Source organism: Syngnathus leptorhynchus, chromosome 5, assembly GCF_054491065.1.
Source record: "Syngnathus leptorhynchus isolate UIUO chromosome 5, UIUO_Slep, whole genome shotgun sequence".
NCBI classification, from domain to species: domain Eukaryota; kingdom Metazoa; phylum Chordata; class Actinopteri; order Syngnathiformes; family Syngnathidae; genus Syngnathus; species Syngnathus leptorhynchus.
The window spans coordinates 13,173,729-13,196,668 of record NC_141199.1 but is presented as its reverse complement, the minus strand read 5'-3'; the positions used below and the strand labels follow the sequence as shown (position 1 = coordinate 13,196,668).

General features: G+C 42.2%; 2 protein-coding genes across 3 annotated transcripts; one reads left to right on the top strand and one right to left on the bottom strand.

The window, feature by feature from the left end:
* Positions 1 to 625: 625 nt before the first annotated feature.
* On the bottom strand, positions 626 to 5,595 carry fip1l1b (FIP1 like 1b (S. cerevisiae)). Of its 2 annotated transcripts, none has more exons than XM_085913074.1 (16): positions 5,325 to 5,595; positions 4,942 to 4,996; positions 4,501 to 4,570; positions 4,311 to 4,429; positions 4,142 to 4,206; positions 3,941 to 4,051; positions 3,578 to 3,708; positions 3,325 to 3,443; positions 3,047 to 3,100; positions 2,434 to 2,533; positions 2,203 to 2,356; positions 2,020 to 2,101; positions 1,872 to 1,924; positions 1,587 to 1,782; positions 1,334 to 1,480; positions 626 to 1,149 (listed from the first exon to the last, which is right to left on the bottom strand). In XM_085913074.1, exons 1-16 carry the CDS (start codon positions 5,404 to 5,406, stop codon positions 1,008 to 1,010), a joined length of 1,680 nt encoding a protein of 559 aa, XP_085769200.1. In that variant the 5' UTR covers positions 5,407 to 5,595; the 3' UTR covers positions 626 to 1,007. The 2 variants fall into 2 exon arrangements, with proteins under 2 accessions (XP_085769200.1, XP_085769199.1); XM_085913073.1 differs by having other exon boundaries at positions 626 to 1,152; positions 5,325 to 5,593.
* A 5,240-nt stretch (positions 5,596 to 10,835) lies between these two features.
* On the top strand, positions 10,836 to 22,932 carry kitb (KIT proto-oncogene, receptor tyrosine kinase b). Its single transcript, XM_085911418.1, has 21 exons — positions 10,836 to 10,910; positions 13,143 to 13,418; positions 13,524 to 13,808; positions 14,778 to 14,917; positions 15,464 to 15,632; positions 16,404 to 16,593; positions 16,682 to 16,797; positions 16,870 to 16,984; positions 17,112 to 17,299; positions 17,614 to 17,720; positions 18,444 to 18,570; positions 18,655 to 18,759; positions 18,864 to 18,974; positions 19,480 to 19,618; positions 19,698 to 19,765; positions 19,844 to 19,935; positions 20,037 to 20,159; positions 20,529 to 20,640; positions 20,716 to 20,815; positions 20,952 to 21,057; positions 21,249 to 22,932. The coding sequence occupies exons 1-21, from the start codon at positions 10,841 to 10,843 to the stop codon at positions 21,390 to 21,392; spliced, it is 2,883 nt and encodes a 960-aa protein (XP_085767544.1). The 5' UTR covers positions 10,836 to 10,840; the 3' UTR covers positions 21,393 to 22,932.
* Positions 22,933 to 22,940: the final 8 nt, after the last annotated feature.

The window sequence follows — 22,940 nt, the reverse complement described above, 5'->3', positions numbered from 1 at the left end:
TGAATATGTGTCCAATAGGTATTGCAGTGAGATTCAATTGTTTGCTGTAACAATTTTTATTGACAACAAATTTATTTTTGTTAATAGATAATGGTGTTTACCAGGCCTCACAGACATGAAAAAAAAAATGTGACTGTCCGCTGCCCGGTTTTCCCACAAAATAGTGAAGCACCACATTATGCTACTTGTTCAATAATAACTAGACATTTATAAAAATGTCATTTAGTTTTGAATTATGCAAGAAAATATTGTCATGACATTGATTATGAATGAAATATTTAAAAAAAAAGTCTAATTCCAACAATTCAGGTTATCACTACTACTTTGTGGCTGGGCTTACATTTTCTGTCTGTTAACATTAATTGTAAACAGAGTCAAGTGTTTCGTTTTTCCCCACTTACATTCGTTTTGTTAATGCTCAGGTAAGTTCTGCTGTCTCGTTGATTTACTGGCATTGTTTTTTTTTACTGCCTGCACAGAGTTACAAGAACAAATAGAGCCATTTTGCGACCTGCTAATTTACAAAATTATACTCATATACAAAAAAATTGAGATTCTAACCTTCAAGTGAGAACCATAGGCACCACTAAATGCAAACAAAGCATTTTTAATCCATTGAGCCAAGTTATCAAAAACGTGTTCTTTAATTGAAGTTGACAAACTCTGGAACTAATGACTCTTAATACACAATATGAACCATCATGACAAACAAAAGAAAAAAGAAACAAGGACCTTGTTGGGAGGACAAAAGGAGGGAGGAGGCTGAGGCAATGAGGTCATCCAGTGGTGGAGAGATGCAAAATGGCTGCGCCTTCACTACGTCCTCTGCTGCAAGCAAGCGACGGCGACATTGCAGGATGGGAAAACAGCAGATAAAAGTGGTGAATGGAAATGGATGTTGAGAAGTGACAGGATACATGTCACTGTGGCCTCCATTTTACACTCTTGTCTTTAGTGGGTCGGACAGAAAGACAGAGAGGGGGGGGGGGTGATGGTGGCAGGGGTGCTCACTCCATGGCTTCCTGGTTCTCTTGGTCTGCACCCATGTCCTCACTGGCCTCTTTTCCCTCCTTGCTTCTCTTGCTCTTCTTGTGTTTGTGTCTCCGGTGGCTGTCGGTCTCTTCGCTGTCGTGCCTCCTCCTGCTGCTGCTGCTAATGGAGAGAGGGAGACGAGGTGGAAACTCAAGTAAGTGCAACGTTAGCAGCACAGTTGAAGGGTACAAAAGGTGAGTGGGAGAGAAAAAAAATCAATAGAGAGAAATGGAGAAAGGACGGGGCAAAAAGGTGGCGCCGTGACGCCGAGGCTGGAAAACGAGACGATGGCTCGGCGTACCTGCGAGATGACTTGTGGCGTCCCTCGTCTTTCTCCCGATGCCGCCTGTCTCGGTGTCGGTCCTCCTTCTCGCGGCTCGCCCGCTCACGATGGCGGTCTCCGTAACCGCGTTCCTGGTACTCGCGGTAACGATATCGCTCTTCATCGCTGCGGCGAGTGAAAGCCGTGTCAGCGGGTGGGCAAATATAAAAAATGTGTTGACCCCAACAAAGAGCCACTTTGAACAGTTATGAGAAGACCATCTTCATCTCACCTTGTGTAGCCGATCACCGCGGGGCTATGATCGCGTTCTCGCTCTCTCTCGCGCTCGTGCGTCCTCTCTCGGGGCCGCTCTCGCTCCTTCTCTCGCTTGTCATCCCGACGGGAGTAGTAGTCCCACGGTTTGGCGTTTTCCATCAACGGGGGCCAGGACGTCGGCACGCCTCCGGACAGGGGGGGAGGGTAGGCTCCTGAAGACAAGGCGGCAGCGTAAGGGTTTCAATGTTTAGCGCCTAGCAGCCAATGGATGCTGAAGAAAATGAGGATTCAAGTTGGCTACCTTGAGGGAATGGATACGGGGGAATAGAGCGTCCGTCGTAAGCTCCAGCGTGGCTGCGGAGAAAATGCAAGAGAGCTGTAACACTGTGGCCTTGTGTGTGGTTTGTATATAAAACATATTTTACAGCAAAAATACCATCCTATGTTACCTGTCCATAGTAGGAATGATTGATGGCGGGGGGCCACTGGGTGGAGGAGGAAACCCAGGAGGAGGAACAGTGATGGGCAACCCTGAGAGGAACAAAAACAGAAAGAAACAATAAGCCTTCACATGCCACGCAAAAATCGTTTGCATGAAATGAAATGGCAATGCAATACAATTTTAAACTCACGGGGAGGCGGGATAAGTGGCGGTGCTGAGCTGACGGGTGGTGGGGGGAGGAAAGGGGGCGGTGGGATGTTTGGAGGCAGCGGGCCAGGGGGGAAGAAGGTGGGGATCTTCGTGGCGGAAGCATCAGCCTCTGATGTAGAGTGTTCAGATATCACCTGTGCAACCAAAAAAGATTTAAGTTAAGAATGGTGACTTTGCTGTTTGTGTGGCGGGGAGTGAGTGACTTGAGAACCTGGATGTTATTGCCGTCGAGGTTGTGCCTGCGTCGCCCTTCGACCCTACTGATGGTGGCTGTCCCTCCACCAATCACATCTATGGTACCGCTTGTCTTCCTGGGAAACGATCCAAAAACACACAATTGCTCATCAGGTTCACAGTCATTCAGCTAAGTATGCTGCACAGCATTTTTCTTAACACAACTGCCCCGTCCAAACTGGTGTGCAAACATCACGATACCATTTTCAAAGCCTCGACCCATTTACTATAGAGCCAGTCCTCATTCAAGTTGCAATTGAGCTAGATAGAGTCTTTCCCACCAGCTGACTTTGGGCAAGAGGTGGTCTACGCCCCGCACTCGTTGCGAGCCAATTACAGGGAACGAAGAGAGGAACCTTAGGGCAACTGAGTTTTCCCTTAGCCTTATATGCACGTTTTTGAAAAGAGGGAGGAAGGCACCCCCGTATTCATCTGTGTCTTAAGGCTTCCAAATGAGCTCTTAGGTTTACCAACTACCGAACCAACATACAGAGAAGAAGCATTTTGTTTGTTGCTGGTCATTAAAAACACACCAGCTCCCCCTTTTCTTTTCACTATTTTCCCACTGGGACAATGTCGCACCCACTTACGTATAAAAGGACATATCCGGGACAGGCGGACCAGTCCACTGAGGGGGGGAGATCCTACCAAGGGTAAAAGAAATGAGAGTAACAGACACCAACACACACAGAAAGGAAGACGCTTTTTTTTTTTTTTCTTCCGCGAACACATCGTTTTCAGGTTTATACATCTGATGTTCACTGTTTATGTGTCCCTTTTCCCACAAGAAAACAAAGCTGGGTTTCCTTCCACCATTTTGTTGTCATGGTGACTGAAATGTCTTGAGAATTAAAGGCATACAAGTTACCTAGGGACCTGACTGGTGGCAGACTTGTACAGGCTGGTCGGAGAAGGGAAGTCAGATTTGGAAGTGTGAAGAGCAAGGCTGGATATTTCCTTGTCGTTGCCTGTCCTGCCTTGTTGGACCTGGGAAGGAATTAGAAAGAAAACAAAAGACACAAGAGGACAACTTTCTTCGCATTGTGATGATTCCCTTAATCAAAAAGATAAATAGAAGGACTTTGAAAATGAAAGAACCTAAGACGACATTAAGTGCTCACGGTAATTTTACTGGTCACCGAGCCAACAGTTGAGACTTCCAGGCCCATGCGCAAACGCTTTTGTTTCTCACAGTAAGCCTTCCACGTGTCTTCATTAAAGCCGTAGTTGAAGTAGTCGGACAAGTCCGCCCCTGTAGACCAACAAGAGAACTTCATGCTTCAATTTGTTGCCAAGAATTGTTTTCACAACTACTTTGACTGCAAGGCAGAAATATTAACAGTGTGTCACAAATGTTCTGCTTCGAATAAAATGTGAGACTTTGCCACTACTATTACTATGACAAATAGTTGTTGACGAAAAACAGCACGAAAGCAGAAAATTCCATCCTGATTACGCTGACGAACAAGTACGCACAAACATACCCGGTTTCCTCCAGGGCTTCTCCTCGAACGACTCCATATCCACTTCCAGCACTGGGACACCATTAATGTTTCCAGGAGCATCTAGATCAACTCCTTTCACTTTTGTGGAAACTAGGAGGAAAAAAAAAAGGTTGAATATAGCTCTCTGTGAACAATGTGTAGGTTGTTACAGCTAAAGATGTGCCAAAGATAGAGGACTACCTTGTCCATAAGATCTGGAGCCAGGTGTTTTGATATTGAGATTGACAGGTGGAGCACCATATGGTCTGTAGGAGAAAAAACAAAACAAAGAACAAAGAACAAAGAATAACATGCATCAAAAGTATCTCAATAGTCTTCTAAGCATGGAGAGGATATTTCGGAAGCATACACGTATTGTGGAGCCCCGGTTTTAATGTCTCCAATGGTGACACGGACATCGTCGTCGTCGTCGTCACTGTCGCTGTCACTCTCCACATCATCACCCACAGCTTCCTCGGTGGCCTGTGACTGTGAAAAGATTCATTGAAGGAACAGAAACATCTCTGATTCATTAGGCTGTTGCCTATTGAGAGGGCTACCTCAGACACCACGCCGTTTCCTGTGGCATGTTCGGTAGGTTCCTCCTCAGTAGGGGGCTCAGCAGGAGCACTGTGGATCAAATGAAAGTTTTAAATCCTGTCCAACCATGACTTCACAGGGCCACCTCTAGCAAAGTTAAACTTGATGGACACTGTTGTTTAACTGTGTACACACACATTTCTGTTATAGGTAATTTAATATTTAGAAGAGTTTCTGTATTTGGATTTTAGTGCACATATGATGTGTGTGTCTGAGCCAGTGGGGGGCACATCTTGAGTGCAAAAGATCAGTACGAGTTTTTCAAGTGCCAGATTGAAGAAAGAAACCAGAGGGGCCATAATTCCCATCACACTAGTGAGGCCATACAGTCGCCAGATTTGGGTGTCAACTAGCGGCAGGTTGTCTTCCCCTATTGGAAGTGCACGTCAGGTGTCCGTTACCTGTCATCAGCTGGTTGTTTAGCTTCTTCCTCCTCTTCTTTGCTCTCGGTTTCATCTAAAATCAACATCATACCGTGATAAAGTCACCCTCGAAGAAACTTATGTCTTGTATTAAACATTACCGTGAAAGCAAAATACACAACGGATGATTTGATACAATTGTTGTGGGTAGAAGCTTATATTGAAAGCTCCAAGGTGTCACGCGGCTAAGCTACAGATGCGCAGTCTGGCTAGCCGAGCTAAGCTAAGTCCCGGTCTCCCAAGTTTGCTAAAACCCCTGTTATGATATCTTAGCTATTTAGTATTTGTAACTCGGTTGTCACTCAAATTGATGCCCCGGTGTGATTTGAGCCTTCGTGTAAGATGGCAAAGGAGCTTAATACCTCCATACAGCCATTCTTCCTCCTCGTCTCCAGCGCCAGCCTCCGCCGTGGCCGTTTTGTCCGCTTCTTCGGCGACAGACATGATTGCAAACTTTTAAAGCAGCTTTACTGAGGTGAAGCTCAACAATTCTTCTCCGTGGAGGTGCACACATATGATTATTCCCTTTAGAAGGGACGCAAATATGTGAGAAAATATTAAGAGCTCATAGACTCATCTCCAACATTAGCTAGCTAGCGTCAAAACCGGAAGCGAATGAAGGCGCTCTTGCTGTAATAGTCAACGACTTGGTAGCTTAGTATAGGTCGGACAACACAGTGCCCCTAGTGGCCAAAACTAGGTCAAATTCAACTGGACTTGAACTGTTCGATAGTGTTTTCATGCCTCGGCTTTATAACACAGCAGTTAAATTTTCAATTTTCGGGGTCGTATATCAGAATACCAGTTTCATAAATTATCTTTCCTCACTGAAATGAATGATACATTAATTTGATTAAATACGTAACTAAGGTGATTTAAAGTCAAATTAATTTCATTTTTTTTTTTTCATTTGGCACAATCTCCTCGTTCACCTGACTTGTTCTCTTTTTGAAGGACAAGATTTATTCACTGAAAAGTCAGATATGTGACACTTTTGTTCAGTCGTCAGTCTTTTAGTGAGTTTACGGAGCAACCTTTAGCCCTGTCAACAATAAAGTGGTGTCACGTGTCTACTGTTGTGGTTGTGTTGCATCAGAAGTCGCCCTAGTAATGTTACACGCGTTGTAAATGCATTTATGGCTTGTGACCAGTTAAGATGGGCCACTTGAGCATGTCACTAATTGCCATTGGAAATGTGTGGATTCTCGTTTTTTTTCTCCACCACTTTAGCTATTAGAACCTCTTTACTGTGGTGATAATTCTGCATACAGATGCCATTCCAACATCTTTTAATGTGGTGCATCTGGGATAGCAAACAAAATCAACATCGTCACAAAGTGTTTATAGTGTGCCATATCTGATATAACTGAAAAATGCTACTCTGTGTGTATCTACATGTTTGTTCACTGAGCAGTGCACATGCACGATGAAGGGAGGGCGGGGCAAGAAAAGTGATCATTGCTCAATATTTCATTCTCTTTGTCTCTCCTCTGTCATCCATTAAACCCCCCCCCCCCTCCTATATTTCCCCTTTCTTTTTTGTTCTCATTCTTATTTTTATGTTCATTTAAGAACCAGAAACAGATGAAGCAAATGCAAGATTTTTGATACAAGTGTGGTCATTTAGAAGGGAGGAATACACAAAAAAACAAGATTATGATTTGGACACGCCCCAATCAAATGAATCTCAACGAAACATAATACTGAAGTAGAAAAAAACAGATGTGACTATGTTACACGTTCACTGGACACCACATTAGGTACAACTGCACAATCTAATAAGAAGTGTATCAAATTCAATAGTTCTGCTTTTTACTATAATAGCACTCAAAAATGAAAAATTAACTTTTCATAACATTCTCATTTTATTTCACATAATTCCATTTTGTTTGCTCAACACAAAAAAAACAACCATGTACCATTCAATGTTGTGTTTAAATAAATGTTGCCAAAAAACATTAACACAAGTCAGTCAATCAAAATAAAAATTGTGAGGGAAAACCTCAACTTTGTGATGGATATGAACATGAATAATGGAAATTTGCAGTATTTGAGAAATTACATGTAAAATTGCCATGTCTATTTGGGTGCGGTCCGAATAAATGTCATGTAATGTTGCTATGGATACTCGCAATGACTCGCAATCACTGGTTTTGAAATGCATGTGATAAGGGAGGGGCATAGTTGATATTACAACTCTTGATCTTTTCTACAACTGGCTCTGCATTGGAAACAAACCAGCCACATTATAAATACAAAAGATCCAGTATGTAAAGATATTGTTTTGTAATGAACAGTTTTAATTGACTGGTTTGTCTCAGTGATTAGATTTTAATAATATTATGTTCATCATAAGACAAAATATATCAGCATTTTTATCTTAGTGAAGTTTTGTTATTGTTTTTTAATGCAATTCCTTGGAGCTGAATTTGTGCAACAAAAAAATTAAATTGACCTATTAGACAATAATAGCTGAGAAACAAACCTCTGGTTTAAAACACACCAAATGACATTATCATTACACAACAAGACGTCACTTTTTTTCTTCTTCTTTTGAATTCCATCCTTTCTCCACACTTATGCATACTCCTTCCCCATCTTTGCATTTCTTTCCCCCTCCTCATACACCAAGCACCATCTTCTCAGTCTCCGCCTGCCCGCGCCCTTCTCGCTCGCTTTACACTGGATTAGGGCGGTTTTCAACCAAGTCGATGCTAATCGTATTTATCCTGACCGAGGATGATCACAGAGCTATCGGTATAATTATACACGGTGATAATAGCGCACTCAGATACGTCAATCCACATCATCTCCCTGGATTACACGTGTGTGCTTTGAACGCGGCAGTTTTTCTTTTGTTCTGGACTATAAAGATCCATCTGTTGAGCTCATTCATTAGTGCCCACTTGTTTCCTCCAGGAAATGTGGCCAGATAAACAAACTTAATGTACAGTTGAGATATTCAAGATGAAATCTCAAATAATCCATGAACAGACAGCGAAAGAGACAGACAGACAGACAGTTAAATAGAACTTCAGAGGCAAAATGTTTCTACAAGAATATATAACCTCAGGTGACTTCGATTTATGAGAGTCAAGTCGACCAACAAGTGTGGCTTTTGGGGGTGTTTTTAACCGGTGCTCCTCTTTGTCTAGTCTATTAAGTGGGTCATAACAGGGGCATAAAACACCACAATTCAACTATAAAGTGACTCTTAGCAACCGCAGGGTCTGGAACAAAAATGAATATAGCAGCATCCAAACTGGGGGAAGATGGAGTGATCGAGTTCAAATGAGAGAGCATTGGATTGCATCGTAATAAAAGCTTGGCCAGTCAGTGAAACACAAAACCATGAGGTATGATTTGTCTTTTTTTTCTTTTTTTTTTTTTTTAATGCGTTTGTTTTTTCTGGGAGACTCCACGTGGCTGCCTGAGGGTGTGAAATCCATTTGTAGGTGATTGAATTAGCGTGTGTGTGTCTCATATAAGGGAGAAGAAATGAAAGGCAGAGGAGAGAGGAAGGTGAAAAAGCAAGAGAGAGAGAGCGAGAGCGAGAACGAGAGAGAGAGAGAGAGGGCATCTGGAGAGGAATGTTTGCATGATGTAATCTAATCGAAGTGGCTATTTTTCTACCATAAAACCTTTGCTGTCCTCCACGAGGCTGACGTCCTCATCTGTCTAAAAGCACTGAGTGACTCACACACACAAAAACACACACACACATTAAGTCAGAGTGAGTCAGCCCAGGTCTGCTATAGACGTTCACCTCACTTATGAATAATGAAACAGGCGCAAGCAAATAAACCGCTCGAGTGACATGTGAACTCGGTGGAAATGGACGTGTGTGGACGGTCCTGATGTAGAACAACATGTAGTGTCATTCTCACAGAGACATATGCTCAGCTCAGGTGTGTCGTACTTTGACACCTTCCCTTTGTTTGGGAGAACAGTGGGTGCCTGCCAGCTGGACAACAAGGGTTTAACAACAATACATTTTTGTACAATCAAGCAATTTTTCATAAAATCACCTAGATCAAATAATTGTCTTATTTCGTCGGGGTCCTTGAGTCAAAATACAAATCCTTCTCTGAACATGTTTGTGTGTCAAGCGCCACAAATATTAACTGAACATCATTAGCATTGATGCTGGATTAGCATTTATGTTAATGCTAACACAACATGGCAACAAGAGTGTCAGATGGGTTATCTAGGGTCACCATGGCAATGACAAACACAGAATGATGGATGCATACAGTACATGAAAAAAAAAAAACGACATCTAGAAGTTGACCTCGTTGACCCTTCGGAGCAGCCCAGCTCCACTTGTGTAAGATTATACGACCATAATCTGATTGTCGCCCAACTCACATCAAACTGCCAATTTGGCAAAAGTAGTGTGTGTGTGTGGGGGGGGAAAGTGCATTATCACAGCAACGGAACGGATACATAAAGAGATTTTAGTCGAGCCACTTCATTAAACTGGGTTGAGTCGTTTCACACAAAATAAGATACGCCCTTTTAAGAAGACTTCATGGCTACAAACATGAAATATGTCAATTTATTGACAACAAAAGCAATGATGTGGTGTTTTTGTGCTTTTTTAAAATTCTGTTATGAGCTCAAAAAGGCACAAACAGCCACGGGGCGATGCGTTGAAGAATTTATCATGTGTGTGAGACACAACGGTCCCGCTGTCCGCTCACATGTTTCTCAGGAGCAATGGCAGCATAAAGTGCCTGTTTCATGCCGCCGCCGGGAGATACACTAGGCGTATCGATAAAACCTCATTTGGCCCGAGAGACCGATGTTTGCTTTATGATTAAGATGCAACGAGAAGCTCCGTATGCCTTTGGCCACTCATGTCCACTAGTTTTTTACCGTTTCGCAGAAAGCACATTAACTCTATCCAGCGATAATGCGAATGACAATGAAATCTCCATGTTTGTTATGTTTCCAATACAAAGGCAAACTAAATTGAGACATGCAAACAAACAATGTATAACGGTTGAATGAGCACAACTGCTATTAAATTGGCAGGGGAATTCAACAACTACGTCATTGGAAAACCAGTTTAAAAAAAATCCCCAAATAAAACTTGATTTTGATGGAATATTTTATGGTTATTTCTAACAGGGTTGTTGTTTGTCGTAATTCTCCAAGCATAAAAAGTGAGTATTCTTATCTTCATCAGGGTAGTTTGTCAGTCTCGCATTGGATCTAATCACCTTATGCAAGTGTGCCGACGCAAGTTTTCCCCTCGAGGAAACAAATACAAACTGTCACAGAGAAAACACATTTTCAATTCCAACTGACGTTTGCAAACACTCGTCAGTCAACAAACATCCAAATACTAAATAAGGTCATCTGATCAACCTGTTTGTTTGGCCTACCAAACTACGACGTGGTCACGACGACTATAAACATTTTAAGACACCAAACATGACTGACTCCTTTTGTCAAGTCAGAAAGTGCCTCCACGGGCAACAGAATGCGCTCTTAGCATCACAGCAGGCAGCACTCAAGTGTGAGAAGTGGCACATTCACAAATGAGCACAACATAAAACAATTGGGCCTGTTCTTGCTTCTTCTTTCTATAATAATGCATACAGGCTGGAAATTGTCAACTACATTTCCAGTAATGCGCCTCTCATCACTTTTGGCGCGTCTCCAGCCAATGCGGGACAGGGAGGAGGTGCCCAAGTGAGGGAGGAGAGTCGGCAGGGAGGAGAGGCTCAGTCCTGTGCCACTGTATCCATAGCTGAGAGCTCCTCCTTATGCACGCATCATATTAGAGTTGATCTGTTCTCGTCACGTTGAATCCAGTTTGGAGCTTTATTTTGATCGTACAGAATGTCATGAGATGGAGTAGAAAATCAAGATGGAAAACTTCAGCATGACACGTCTGTGGATTGTTTTTGCATCGTATTTGATTTTTCTACCATTAACAGGTAGGAAAAAGCACACTTGCTGCTAAAAAAGCCTTGATTGTTCACTTAACCTTTAAGAGTGTAACAATTCTACGCTCTGAAGTTGCACTTTTTGCGCTTTTGAGTAGCGACGGGAAAATGAAGCTTCAAGATGCTTCATGAACCAGTTATTTTATTTATTGAGCCCTTTTGATGGCACTTTGATCAACATAGGCTTGAAAGCACACTCGTGCCATTTCTTAAACCTCCGTCTTTAAACCAAGTGCCATCTAGAGGAGTAAAAAAAATACAAGAAGTGGTGCATGAAGGAAATTTGAAGCTTTGTTTTCCCATCACGACTTCTAAGTTCTTGTTTGGGGGTTGAATGTTTGGGGATTACTTGGACCTGATGGACATATAAAAACAAATCAACATAAAACGTAAAAAAAATAGATCTAAATAAATACATTTGGATTAAACCTGGAGACCAAATGTCCATTTTCCTCTATGTACCTGAAACGTGTCATTAAGATAAACTCAGTTTATTGAGAAATAAGCCAAATCACAACACATATTTATATTTGTGTACAAAGGGAAAAATAGTCCTTCTCCTTCATCTCAAAATGACTCTAAATTTAAAAGATTCTTTTTGGTCCCATGCCACACCCCTCCACCAAGTTTGGCGGAACTCAACAAAGTAGTTTTTACGGACTACGCAACCTAATAAGATTTAATGCGGCATTTGTTATTTCCATCCGGAAAATATAGTTGTCGAATATCAACCGTAACAATTTATTAATCAAAACAGCAAAGTGTCTACTCTTGTATTTATGTGCACATTATTAGAATTTATTTTAATTAGGAGGAGGAACATTGTAAAGATAATTGGTTTGGTTCTTCCACTTTCGATCACGTAAATCTTTGCGATCCCTAAGGACACAGTGGGACAGTGGGAATCGGCTGAATCGAGTTTAACGGTGCAGTTGAACTCAAGTGAGCTCAGGTTTACAGATCCTATCAGTGGTTATTTGCATAACCACCATGGAGGAATAGAAGGATGAGAAGGGATGGGTGGGGGGGTCGGGGGGTCGGGGGGTGGTGCGTTTTCTCCCGCCAGCCAACAGGTGTGTGTGTTGTCTGTTACAAAGCAATCAATTATTCATCGAAACTGAAATGATACTTTGCACTGAGCACAGCAAACAAAGCTCTCAACACACAAAAAGTCTTTTAACGCAAAGCCACAGTGGCATCTTGCCATAAATCTTCACAAGTCTTGCCTAAAAGGCACATTTGCTTTGCACCAGAAAGAAAAGTGAATGTTGACGTTTCACAGAGGTGCCGCTTTGCGTCCTGGCTTCGGTTTGGCCTCAAGGCACAACAGTCAGATGAATATTCTCTTCTTGAAAAAGTGCCCAGCATGCAAGAGAGAGACAAAGAGAAAACTTCTGACTGACGGTTAACTTTAGATGGAAATGTTAGATATGTATATTTATCCCGAGTGAACGATTTTAGAGGCCTGAGGTCATGATTACTCAGCTCATATCTATTGATTATTCCACCGAGTTAGATGGCAATATATCTTCGATGGCTGTGTGCCAATCAAAACATGCATTTTAATCATCGCATTAAGCCCCATATTTATTGTCTACTAACTCTTTGTTAATTTTAGCAACATCTCAGCATTAAGTTCGACTAGCAACCAGGAAAATGAAACACTTTCTTCCACTGTCTGATGTTATTTCTTTAACTTCCAATTCATATAGACAACATAATGGAATTTTGTTTTTTTCCTGATCATGTGACATGGCTCCATGTTGCTGGGCAAACTAAAAGCTCCACATACTAAGCCCGAGCAACTCGCAGGAGAAAAACGACAAAGAGAGGTGGCGTGAAGACAAAATCTGATAAAGTAAATGTTTTGTCAGCTAATTGCCCTCATGCAAAATACCCACAGCTTTATAAATTTGTCTTTCTTCCTGTTCTGTATTAAGTTTGTCATTAATTTATTGCAGCATTTCTCCTTAAGGTGCAACTTTGAACAACTATGACTCCATTTCCTAAAACACTTACTGCATCTGGTTTACGGTCCTGGCAGGGATCGGAGCCTATCTCATCTGATTTAGGGCCAAAGGTAGACGACATTGAATGGGAATTGATCTCACACTCTTTGGCTGTATGAAAGACAGTTACAGGAACCACTCCATAAACCAATGAGAAAATAATGTTTCCCAATAATTCTCAACTTGTTCATCCTTTGTCTTTTTTTTTTTCCAGGGTGGTGTAAGCCCGTCATCTCCCCCAGTGGGCCTCATTTAGTTATTCCCAAACGTGGCAAGCTGGAGCTCTATTGTCATGACAATGCCACCACACCTGGTGCTCCATCCAGGTTGAGGTGGCAGAGGGAAAACGCTCGCAGACTTGAGGGGGAGGCGGAGGAGGCCGGCGCTGCTATTGTCAAGGTGCCCGCAGTGCAAAACTACCACATGGGCCGTTACGTCTGCATCAATAACAGTACACGGGAACGTGCGTCCATCTACGTATATGTGAAAGGTGAGAACAAAGTGTTGTGCGCACCCGTTATTTTCTCGCCCCAGTGCCCGTAGATAATAAAAGTTGATTTAACTTGCATGGATGTGAACTCTCCATGTTCCACAGACCCTGTCAGTGCCTTCCAGCGCACCATGGTCAACGTCATCCTGGTGCGTGCGGGCGAGAACTGCACCATTCCCTGCCTGGTGACCAACCCGGACGTCACGCTGCTGGCTTTGCAGACGTGTGACGGGCGACCTTTGCCCTCCGCCATGAGTTATTGGACCCACCACGAGCGAGGTGTTATCATCGGCAATGTGAGCAGGGCTTTTGAAGGATGCTACGTGTGCGTGGGAGAGCTCGGCGCAAAGAAAGTGACATCGGGCCAATACACAGTGGACGTGCGGCTGGGTAAACATTGTGCAAGTTTCTACTTTTGTCCAACGGCTTCCCACTTGCCCTCGGAACGTGTCAACATAGCTGCGCTAGATTTGTTATTTGGGTGCTAATGAATTGAGACTGCAGCATAGTAGCCTTCTGGTTCCAGCTTCCACCCACATTCTGGTGATCAGTTCGGGATGAATCTCACCAAAATTCAGCTGGGACAGGCTCCAATTCTCCAATGACCATGTTAATTGCTAAACTACCCAAGTTTGGACAGTAAAATAGAATAAAATTGGAAAGTTGCTCCTCAAATTAAGTAATTCATTCGCAAAATTGATTCCTTTGAGCCTTGCTAAATTCTCCAAAGCTATTTAAATTAGTTACAAGTGCAATTTAAAACCATTTTTGACAGACTATAAAGGACACCAAATTCAAATCCCGAAAAAAAAAAATCATCCCAGCACAAAATGAAGAGCTGACCTTCATGTTTGTATTTATCCCTGCACGGCATAACAATGTCCAAACAAAGACACGGCTGGATAGAGTTATTGGTCTCCTTTTTGAGTGATGTCGAGAGAGAGTAAAACGTGGTTGCGGTGAAGGACACGGGGATTAACAGCACGCCATGCCGAACAAAGCTTTGTAACAGTGCATGAAGGTGGCATTTGGGCTAAATAGAATTATGACAACCCTTGTCAAACACAACGGCTTGTGACGTCAGTGACAATTATTGAAAGCGATAAATCATGCAATTTATGTGTGCCCAAGGCTAAACATATGCAAATATAAATGTGTGCATGTGTGTTCAGGTTTAGGAATCTCAAGGCTCTTTTAGTTGATTACAAAAATCCCTTTATTGCTATTCAGATGAGTTATTATGTTTAGCAATTCAGCCAATCTATTAATTGCACACACCTAAATAGAAAGGACCAAAGATTCCTACTGACGTTTTTTTTTAAATGCATTTCTGATGTCCTTTTGAATTTCTTTGTGCAGTTCCAGAGGTGCTTCCTGTTATCACATTGTCCCAAAGAGACAAGGTTATCTTGCGCAACGGGGAGAAGTTTGAGCTTACTTGTAGCTCTTCCAATGTCAACCCAGACTTTAGTGTCAAGTGGGACTATCCATCAACGGCGGTGAGTTGTTTTTATTTCATTTTAATCAATCATGTTACTCGAAAGACACATGTGACTTAATTGGAAGATTTAGGTTGAAAGAGGTCAAACAAACAATGTGCCATTTCAATCAGAGGGTCCTTTTTTTTCTCAAACTCGGTTAAAGGGGTTTCAGTCTGACTTTATTTTCTATGGTGTGATAAAAACAGATTTAAATGGACTCAAGGCATTATTCAGCGTCGAATAGTGATTCAATTTTGATGATCAAAGGTCACATCCATCACATTCTCATGTAATGTGACAAGTCAGGAATGCCCATAGGGAATTTCATTAGATCAGGCAAATTCAATGGATGCTGGCGATTAACCAAAGGTTAATTTCCATCAAAGTTCTATAAAAAAAAAAAAGTTTTTTCTTGATATTTGGTCATCTAATTTGAGAGAGTTAAAACCTTAACTAGGGTTGAATTCGTGTGTGGTTTGTTCTCAGGCTTCCAGTAATATGTTACTGTAAATGTGAGTGGAAAACAAAACACCACTTAACCTTGCCGTTGTTTGCTGCCTGCAGCATCCAGATGAAGTTCACACCTCGCACATCCTTTTCGGGTCTCGAGATTATCAACGAGCCTCCCGGCTCTTGATAGGATCAGTAAAACGAACAGACTCTGGGATGTACCGCTGCTCGGCCCACAATGAGAGAGGCGGGATCTCCAAAGCGCTGCACCTGAATGTCTGCGGTAAGAACAAAAAAAGTAAAGCATGTCTACTGAGATAGCATTACATCATTCTATCTAGTTATAGAATCTTCAATAAAACTATGATTGATACAATACACCAAAGCATACGTATGGAAGCTATAAACTCTGAAGCAATTTGCCCTTTTTCGCAACCCTATAGAAAGGTTAATGTCACAGTGCTCGAGGAGCTGTTAAATGTAAAAGTATGATGTCATCAACTCGATCTTTCCTGAATTGTGCACCATAGCCATCACGTCATCTCCATGAGTTGCATAAATGTGGACTTTTAGACTTCTAATGTATAAAAAAATAAAAAACAAAACGTTAAAGCTTCTCCTTCATTTGCATGCTATGCAAATCCGGGGGCCTTAAAGGAACATCCAAGCCCACACTTGAGTTTCCATTAAGTCTGTGGACATGTTGGGACATGTTTTGTTGAAAAAGACCGTGGCAAGGTGGTGCCGTGTTTTAGAAGCAAATAAAATGACAGAACAAACACAAAAAAAAACAGTCTACTAATATACACTAACATTTAACTCGACTCATTACCCCGTTTTAAAATGCAATCAAAAATGTTAACTTATGTCTTATTTAATCCAACATGAAACATCTGATTACAGTTTATTTTACATGACCAATGAGCAGAAATTGCAATTCCTTTACAAATTGAGCGTGAATGCTGAGTCGTGCTAACAAAGCAATGCTAATGAGAGCATTACAAATGTCCAGGCCTTGTTGCTAAATGAACAATTCTGTGTATATGTTATACAGATAAAGGCTTCATTACCATGTTAAGTCATCCAAGTCCCGTCCAGGCCAATGTGCGTGAGGGGGAGAGCCTGAATCTTAGAGTGGAGTTGGAATCCTATCCATTACCCAGCATTCTGTCTTGGTCTTATAATAACAAACGTCTGTTGAATACCACAGAACATGTCATCACTATTCACCAACACAAATACAGGTATCATTGTAGCATGTCGTCAGATTCTGGCATAAGAGCATTCACCCACGTACACGGGATAATAAATCTTATGTGACTTTGCATTTAGGTTCATTAGTGAGCTGAAACTTGTGAGGGTTCATGGCTCCGAGGGCGGCGTCTATAAATTCTCAGCCAGTCACGAAGACGCGTCCGTCGACCATCTATTTCACGTATACGTCAATAGTAAGTCGATTCTTCGACATTAACACAGTTCCTAGGGGTTTTGAGTGTCTGATGAAGATGTTTATATGTAAGGCAAGCCGGTCATCATCGCCCAGGAAGGGCCAGTCGATGGTCAGGTGCGATGCGTCGCCGCCGGTCACCCAGTTCCAAAAATCAGCTGGTACATCTGTGACATTCCCCACACGAGGTATTACATCAACCTACTCATCATAATTCTAAACATATTTGAACTTCTACGACAACTTTTGACCCATGACACAAATGATTATGATTCGCCGAGAGGTGCAATAATACAGGAATGACCTTGTCCTCAGGTGTTCCCACCTACCCAATGCCACCCAATGGGAGACTACGGATGTCGCCATGGTGACAGAGTCCACCTTTAGTCGGAGTGAAGTGGAGAGCCGACTGAACATCAGCAAGGAGCATGGCAACTATCATACACTGGAGTGCGTGGCCTCCACAGAGCAGGAGGAAGCGTACAGGCTCTTCTCTATCAGCGGTACTACATTATTAAGATCTCTAACGCACAAACACATTTGGAGATGTGATTAGATAGATTTGTAGATCTCGTAAACACCACCACAGGGATCTACACAAACAAACTCTATGCCCCCCCCCCCCCTGACTGCAGATTGAATGAGATTATTATGTGCTGACAATGCAGGCTGGGATTAGATGGTGTCAGTACGCTAATCCAGACGCAAACAAACGCCACCGCTACAGCTGCCCGTCTTAATCCTGAGGGTCATCTGAGGCCCTGTGTTGTGTGTAAAGATGTATCTAACTCCCGATTGGGGATTTGTTCCCGAACAGAGCGACTCGTCCCGCATCAACTGTTCACTCCTCTTTTAACCGGCACTGTGGCCACTGGTGTCTTCCTTTGCTTCTTCATTGTGGTGCTGCTCTATAAGTACAAGCAGGTAAGAGAGCAAACAAAAAAAAAATGCCACGTCATGACTTCATATTTGAATCCTTTTGATCAGTCACGTTGTGTCATAAAATAGATATTGCCTTTAAATTGACTTGAAAAGGAACTGCACTCTTCCCCTGATGAATCATGTGTGATTCAAGTCAGCATCTGTGAGCGACATCCCGCTGATCGCTTCTTTTCCATCTTTTTTTTTTTTTTTTAACAATCTGAATGTGTTTTAATGACTCAGTCAGCCATTAGGCGGATTCAATCGACACGCGTCTGGAAGAGCATGACATCTTGCTCAGATTACAGTGCAGTGACTCAGGCTCCAAAGGCTTGCATCAGCATGTAAAGTGCACGGAGAGCAAATGATTGTACACGGTGCGGATGATGTAGCAATGAGAGGATACCAAACATACAATTACTGGCTAAAAGAAAAATAGATCCTAATAGATGCTAACAAAAATAATAAGAAAAAATGATGAAAAATTCCAAGAACTGCGAGGATAAAGTGTAAAACTCGACCATGGCTGATGAATTTGAATTGCCACCATAATTTTGAATACTTCTGAGTGTCCATCAAAAAGAATCATTATTGTCTTTGTAAAAGGAATATCTTTGATACAATTCAACCATAAAGGTAATTGCTGGTAGATATAAGGATGTTGCAAAAAAAAAAATCAACTCTGTCTCCATCAAGCCCCGCCTCTTCCTCTCCTCTTTCAAACAGAAACCGAAATTCCAAATCCAGTGGAAAGTCATCGAGAGTATCCATGGCAACAACTACATTTACTTTGACCCCACCCAGCTTCCCTACGACTCTAAATGGGAATTTCCTCGGCAGAAGATACGCTTTGGTATGACAATTGACGTCCTTATGCTTTCTTGAAGCGTGCGTACAAGCTAAACGATGTTAAAAGTTCATCTGTGTGAACACACAGGTAAGACTCTAGGTTCTGGAGCTTTTGGGAAAGTGGTGAGGGCCACGGCGTACGGCCTTTGCTCAGCTGACACGGTCACGACGGTCGCCGTCAAGATGCTCAAATGTAAGTGTCCTTTTGTAAAAAAAAAAAAAAACAACAACATTTCCTTAGCCTGCGACACGCAAGGTCAGTCAGGCTTAATGTCCCCCATGACGATGTCATCGCAGCCAACGCTCACGCCACGGAGAAGGAAGCGCTGATGTCAGAGCTAAAAGTGCTCAGTTACCTCGGCAACCACATGAACATCGTCAACCTGCTGGGAGCCTGCACGGTCGGAGGTGAGCGGAACCTCCAAACAAGAGTGGAGTTCTTGCTGCAGGAGTCTTTCTTTTGCTTTTCCATGACTTCATTATTGATTTCTCTATGGTTGTCTGAGGCGGCGTAAAAAGCACAGTTATTATGCTTTTAAGAGAAATCCAATATTGGACTGTCAAGTCAATGGCAGCCAGCCCTGACAATAAGTTGATGGAATGCAGTCAAAGAGTATTATCTCGCTGTCTGGGCCTCGGAATTGACCACTCTGTAGAATCTTCATGGATAGATACCAAATAAGTAGAAAGACACTTGGCATGAAAAGTCCTCATTTAACGCTATTGAATACTGACCAGACTCCAAATATTGGCATTTTGTCACGCCGCTTTCATATTATCTCACTTTGTCCGTGCAAATGCCGATCGAGTTGACTTAAGCGATAATGAACTACTTCTAGTCACAAACAGCATCTCTGTATTTTCGTTTCGTTGCAGTCCAATTGATTTGATCAAATCTCTGCTTCCCTTCCAGGTCCAATTTTAGTGATCACTGAATACTGTTGCTATGGCGACCTACTCAACTTCCTGCGCAGGAAAAGAGAGTCCTTCCTAAATTCCCAAACGGGCAACGGTTACTATCGCAACGTCTCCAAGCAAACAGAGCCTGCAAGGTAATCTTCTGCTAACTGGGAAAATCACAGTTGGAATTTATTTTACAGCTCATAATTTATTAAGTGAATGTGTGTGCAGCAGAGATGTGCTGGGTACCGAATATATGCCGATGGGCTCTTCGGATAAAGAAAGGTCCTCGCAGTCAGGTAAAGCCTTTCCCATCATGCATTGCAGCATGACTGATTTCCACACCATGTTAAAAAATAGTGATTGGTCTTCTTTAGAAGATCCAGATGAGCTTTCTCTGGCTGCTGAAGATCTTTTGAGCTTCTCTTACCAGGCGGCCAAAGGGATGGAGTACATCACGTCTAAGAACGTAAGTGGGCTAACTCACCAAACAATTGGTACACAAGCTAACGATCCAGCACCACCAGAACCGGTTCCAAAATCAATATATACACATCTGTGTTTGTGCAGTGCATCCACAGGGACCTCGCCGCCAGAAATGTTCTTCTGACTCACGGCAGGGTGGCCAAGATCTGTGACTTTGGCTTGGCACGGGACATCACCACTGATTCTAGTTACGTGCTTCGTGGCAATGTGAGTTGAGCGCCTGTTCATCCTCTGCTTGTCTACTGGTACATGGCTTTGAATGTGAGCGTGAATAGTTTGTCTGTTTGTGCCCCTGGCTCGTGCCATCAGTGTATTCTTGCAAAAGGCAGCTTGGATAGGCTCCACCTCCATCGAGGAATGAGGACGAGCGGTAGAAAAAATGGGTAGTCGCATTGAGTTTCCATTGTGTTTAGAATTTAGCGACACCTTGTATTTCACACTAAAGAAGCTAATCCAATTTTGAAACATGGCTCGAAAGATTTTTTTTCCCCAAAAGTATGAGATCCAATGATTTCCAGAAATCATTAGAACAAACACTCCATATTGTGAATGTAATATGGCCTTTCATCCATGCAGGCACGTCTTCCAGTCAAGTGGATGTCTCCAGAGAGCATCTTTGATTGTGTCTACACATATGAGAGTGATGTGTGGTCCTATGGCATCTTGCTATGGGAAATCTTCTCACTGGGTAAAACAATTTAAAACTCTGGCTCAGTTCTAGAAGCATTCCCATTCCATAACACACCAAATGTGTGTCATGCAGGTAACAGTCCATATCCTGGGATGCAGGTGGGCTCGGCATTTTACAGAATGATTCAAGAGGGCCACAGGATGAACAAGCCGGACTTTGCTCCCATTGAGATGTAAGTACAGTGTGTGTGTGTGTGTGTGCGTATATTTGTCCTCCATTATCAGATTTGAAAATATCTCATTAAATTTTAGGATTGGTTGATTCATAAAATACAACTCCAATAAATGTAAGACTGTATGCCCCTCCAGGTATGACATGATGCTCTCATGCTGGAATCAGGACCCTTTGAAAAGACCCTCTTTTAGAAAACTGGTGGAGAGGACTGAGCTTCTTCTGTCGGAAAATACCCGGAACGTAAGTAGAGCAAACCATGAATGATTTCGATTGTCTTATAATATCACATGCCCTTTCCCCTCGTGATTCTTTGTTCATTATATCTGAATTTATTTAGAATGTTGGGATGTGAAATGGGAGTGTTTACATGTTGGGGGCTGGGGGATTCCCTCCCCCCAGACAAAAGAAACAATCAAGCTGTCATTTTGTAGGTTTACCTGAGGCTGAGCAATGCTGCAGGTCCTTCAGACAATCAGAGGGCTTCATCACGAAGGCTGAGCTCCGTGTGCAGCACCACGGCCCCCAACCAGCCTTTACTGCAGAATACCACAGACGTCTTCATGGACTATGTCTGAAGACATTCACACAAATAGGTTACATGTTACATTTGAACTGGAGTCATCTTCAGCTGCATGTACGCGGCGAGTCCTGCACCAACACATTCCACAAACATGGCCGACACGCTGTGCTGGAACTTTATTTTGCCATCATTTCAAAGACGTCTGAGACTCGATGATGTATACTAGTAACAGTACTTTCGTACTGAATCCTACTAAAGTCTAATAGGAAAAGGCTGCCTACTTGCACATTGCCGTTTAATTTTGACAGACAATTTGTACAGAAAGTGTATTTTTTTTTTCTTTTAACAAATATTACAAGCATTTCTATCTTTCTTTGAACAAAATCACATCTTAACATAGTGAACAACAGTTATTTATGTCAAATCATTTCCATGCTACAATTTTCACAATTCAACTTTTAATTTAAAATCCAGTTTGTTATGAATATAATGTAACAATAAATTCCCAGAGTAGTGATGAAATGATAGAATTAGGTAACACACAAAACATTTGACCATACGTTTGAAGCCTTTTCATAGTCTTAAGAGCCCTCTGCCTGGACACAAATGCCAAATCCTACTGAAAAATAAATGAGATTGTTAAGAAAAACGACCCATCTTGTACAACGATGTCCCGGTCGGGGGTCAGGGAGGCGTTCGGCCTGTCATCATATTTTCAACTTGCAGTTGTTGCTGGCTACAGCTTTATTGTTTGTTTGGATGGGCATGAGCAAGCAGCTATCTTATCTTAACATTAGCTTAATGACAAGAAACACAGAAAGAAAAACAGACGTAATCCTTGATTTAATCACCAAAGACACTCAGCATTCAAACTTTAAAAACAGAGAGCTCTCGAATTAACTCGCTTCATTCTAAAAAGTAGCAAGCAACCGCACACGGAGAACTAAAAGTCGCTTGTTAAAATAAGTCGTACCTTACCTTAGCATCAAAACTGTTTCCCAATGTGGCTTGTTAGCTACCGCAGCATGAACAAAAATAGAAAACATGACCCCCCCCCAACTGCTAGTTTTTTTTAGCATCAAAATAAGAAGCATAAAGCATTATTGTTCAAATCTTAAATAGCTGCTTTCTTTGGTACTCAATATTCTGCTAGATGCTGCTTTGTAGTTAATGTGCATCGTTTTCCTTACAAATCATCAATTCATTGGGAGAACATTCATCAAATTGCCCTTAAATGAGTCCAACCCACGATGTGATGTGTCTTCACTGAGTGTCAAAACGGCATGCAAGCACTTATTCCTTATAAAGAACCTCAAAAAGGAAAAAAGAACGGACCAAACGGGTGGTCAGATGAATGTGTTTTATGAAATTGGCCTATTCTTGGTTTAATGTGGAGGATTAAGTGATTGACCGATTGACGTGTGTGTGTTTCATTTGGTGTCACGTGTACGTATTGTAAATACAATAGATATGTGCCTTTAGATTTTGACAGGCTATGTCTGGGTTGTCACGAGGGCTCAAGATCTGGTTAGGAGGTCCCCTGCAGTTTTGATACAGTTTGTTGACTTGTAATAATAAAGAAAGTACCAGTGATGGTAGAGGC

Bases quoted from the DNA above. Each gene is read 5' to 3' on its own strand.
- fip1l1b (XM_085913073.1), bottom strand. From the start codon at position 5,406: ATGTCTGTCGCCGAAGAAGCGGACAAAACGGCCACGGCGGAGGCTGGC. The intron at 4,571-4,941 runs GTAACGGACACC...TTTGATCCACAG, and splicing joins AAACAACCAGCTGATGACAG to TGCTCCTGCTGAGCCCCCTA. The intron at 3,709-3,940 runs GTATGTTTGTGC...GTTGGTCTACAG, and splicing joins GAAGCCCTGGAGGAAACCGG to GGGCGGACTTGTCCGACTAC.
- kitb (XM_085911418.1), top strand. From the start codon at position 10,841: ATGGAAAACTTCAGCATGACACGTCTGTGGATTGTTTTTGCATCGTAT. The intron at 16,985-17,111 runs GTATTACATCAA...CCTTGTCCTCAG, and splicing joins TGTGACATTCCCCACACGAG to GTGTTCCCACCTACCCAATG. The intron at 20,816-20,951 runs GTAAGTACAGTG...ATGCCCCTCCAG, and splicing joins GACTTTGCTCCCATTGAGAT to GTATGACATGATGCTCTCAT.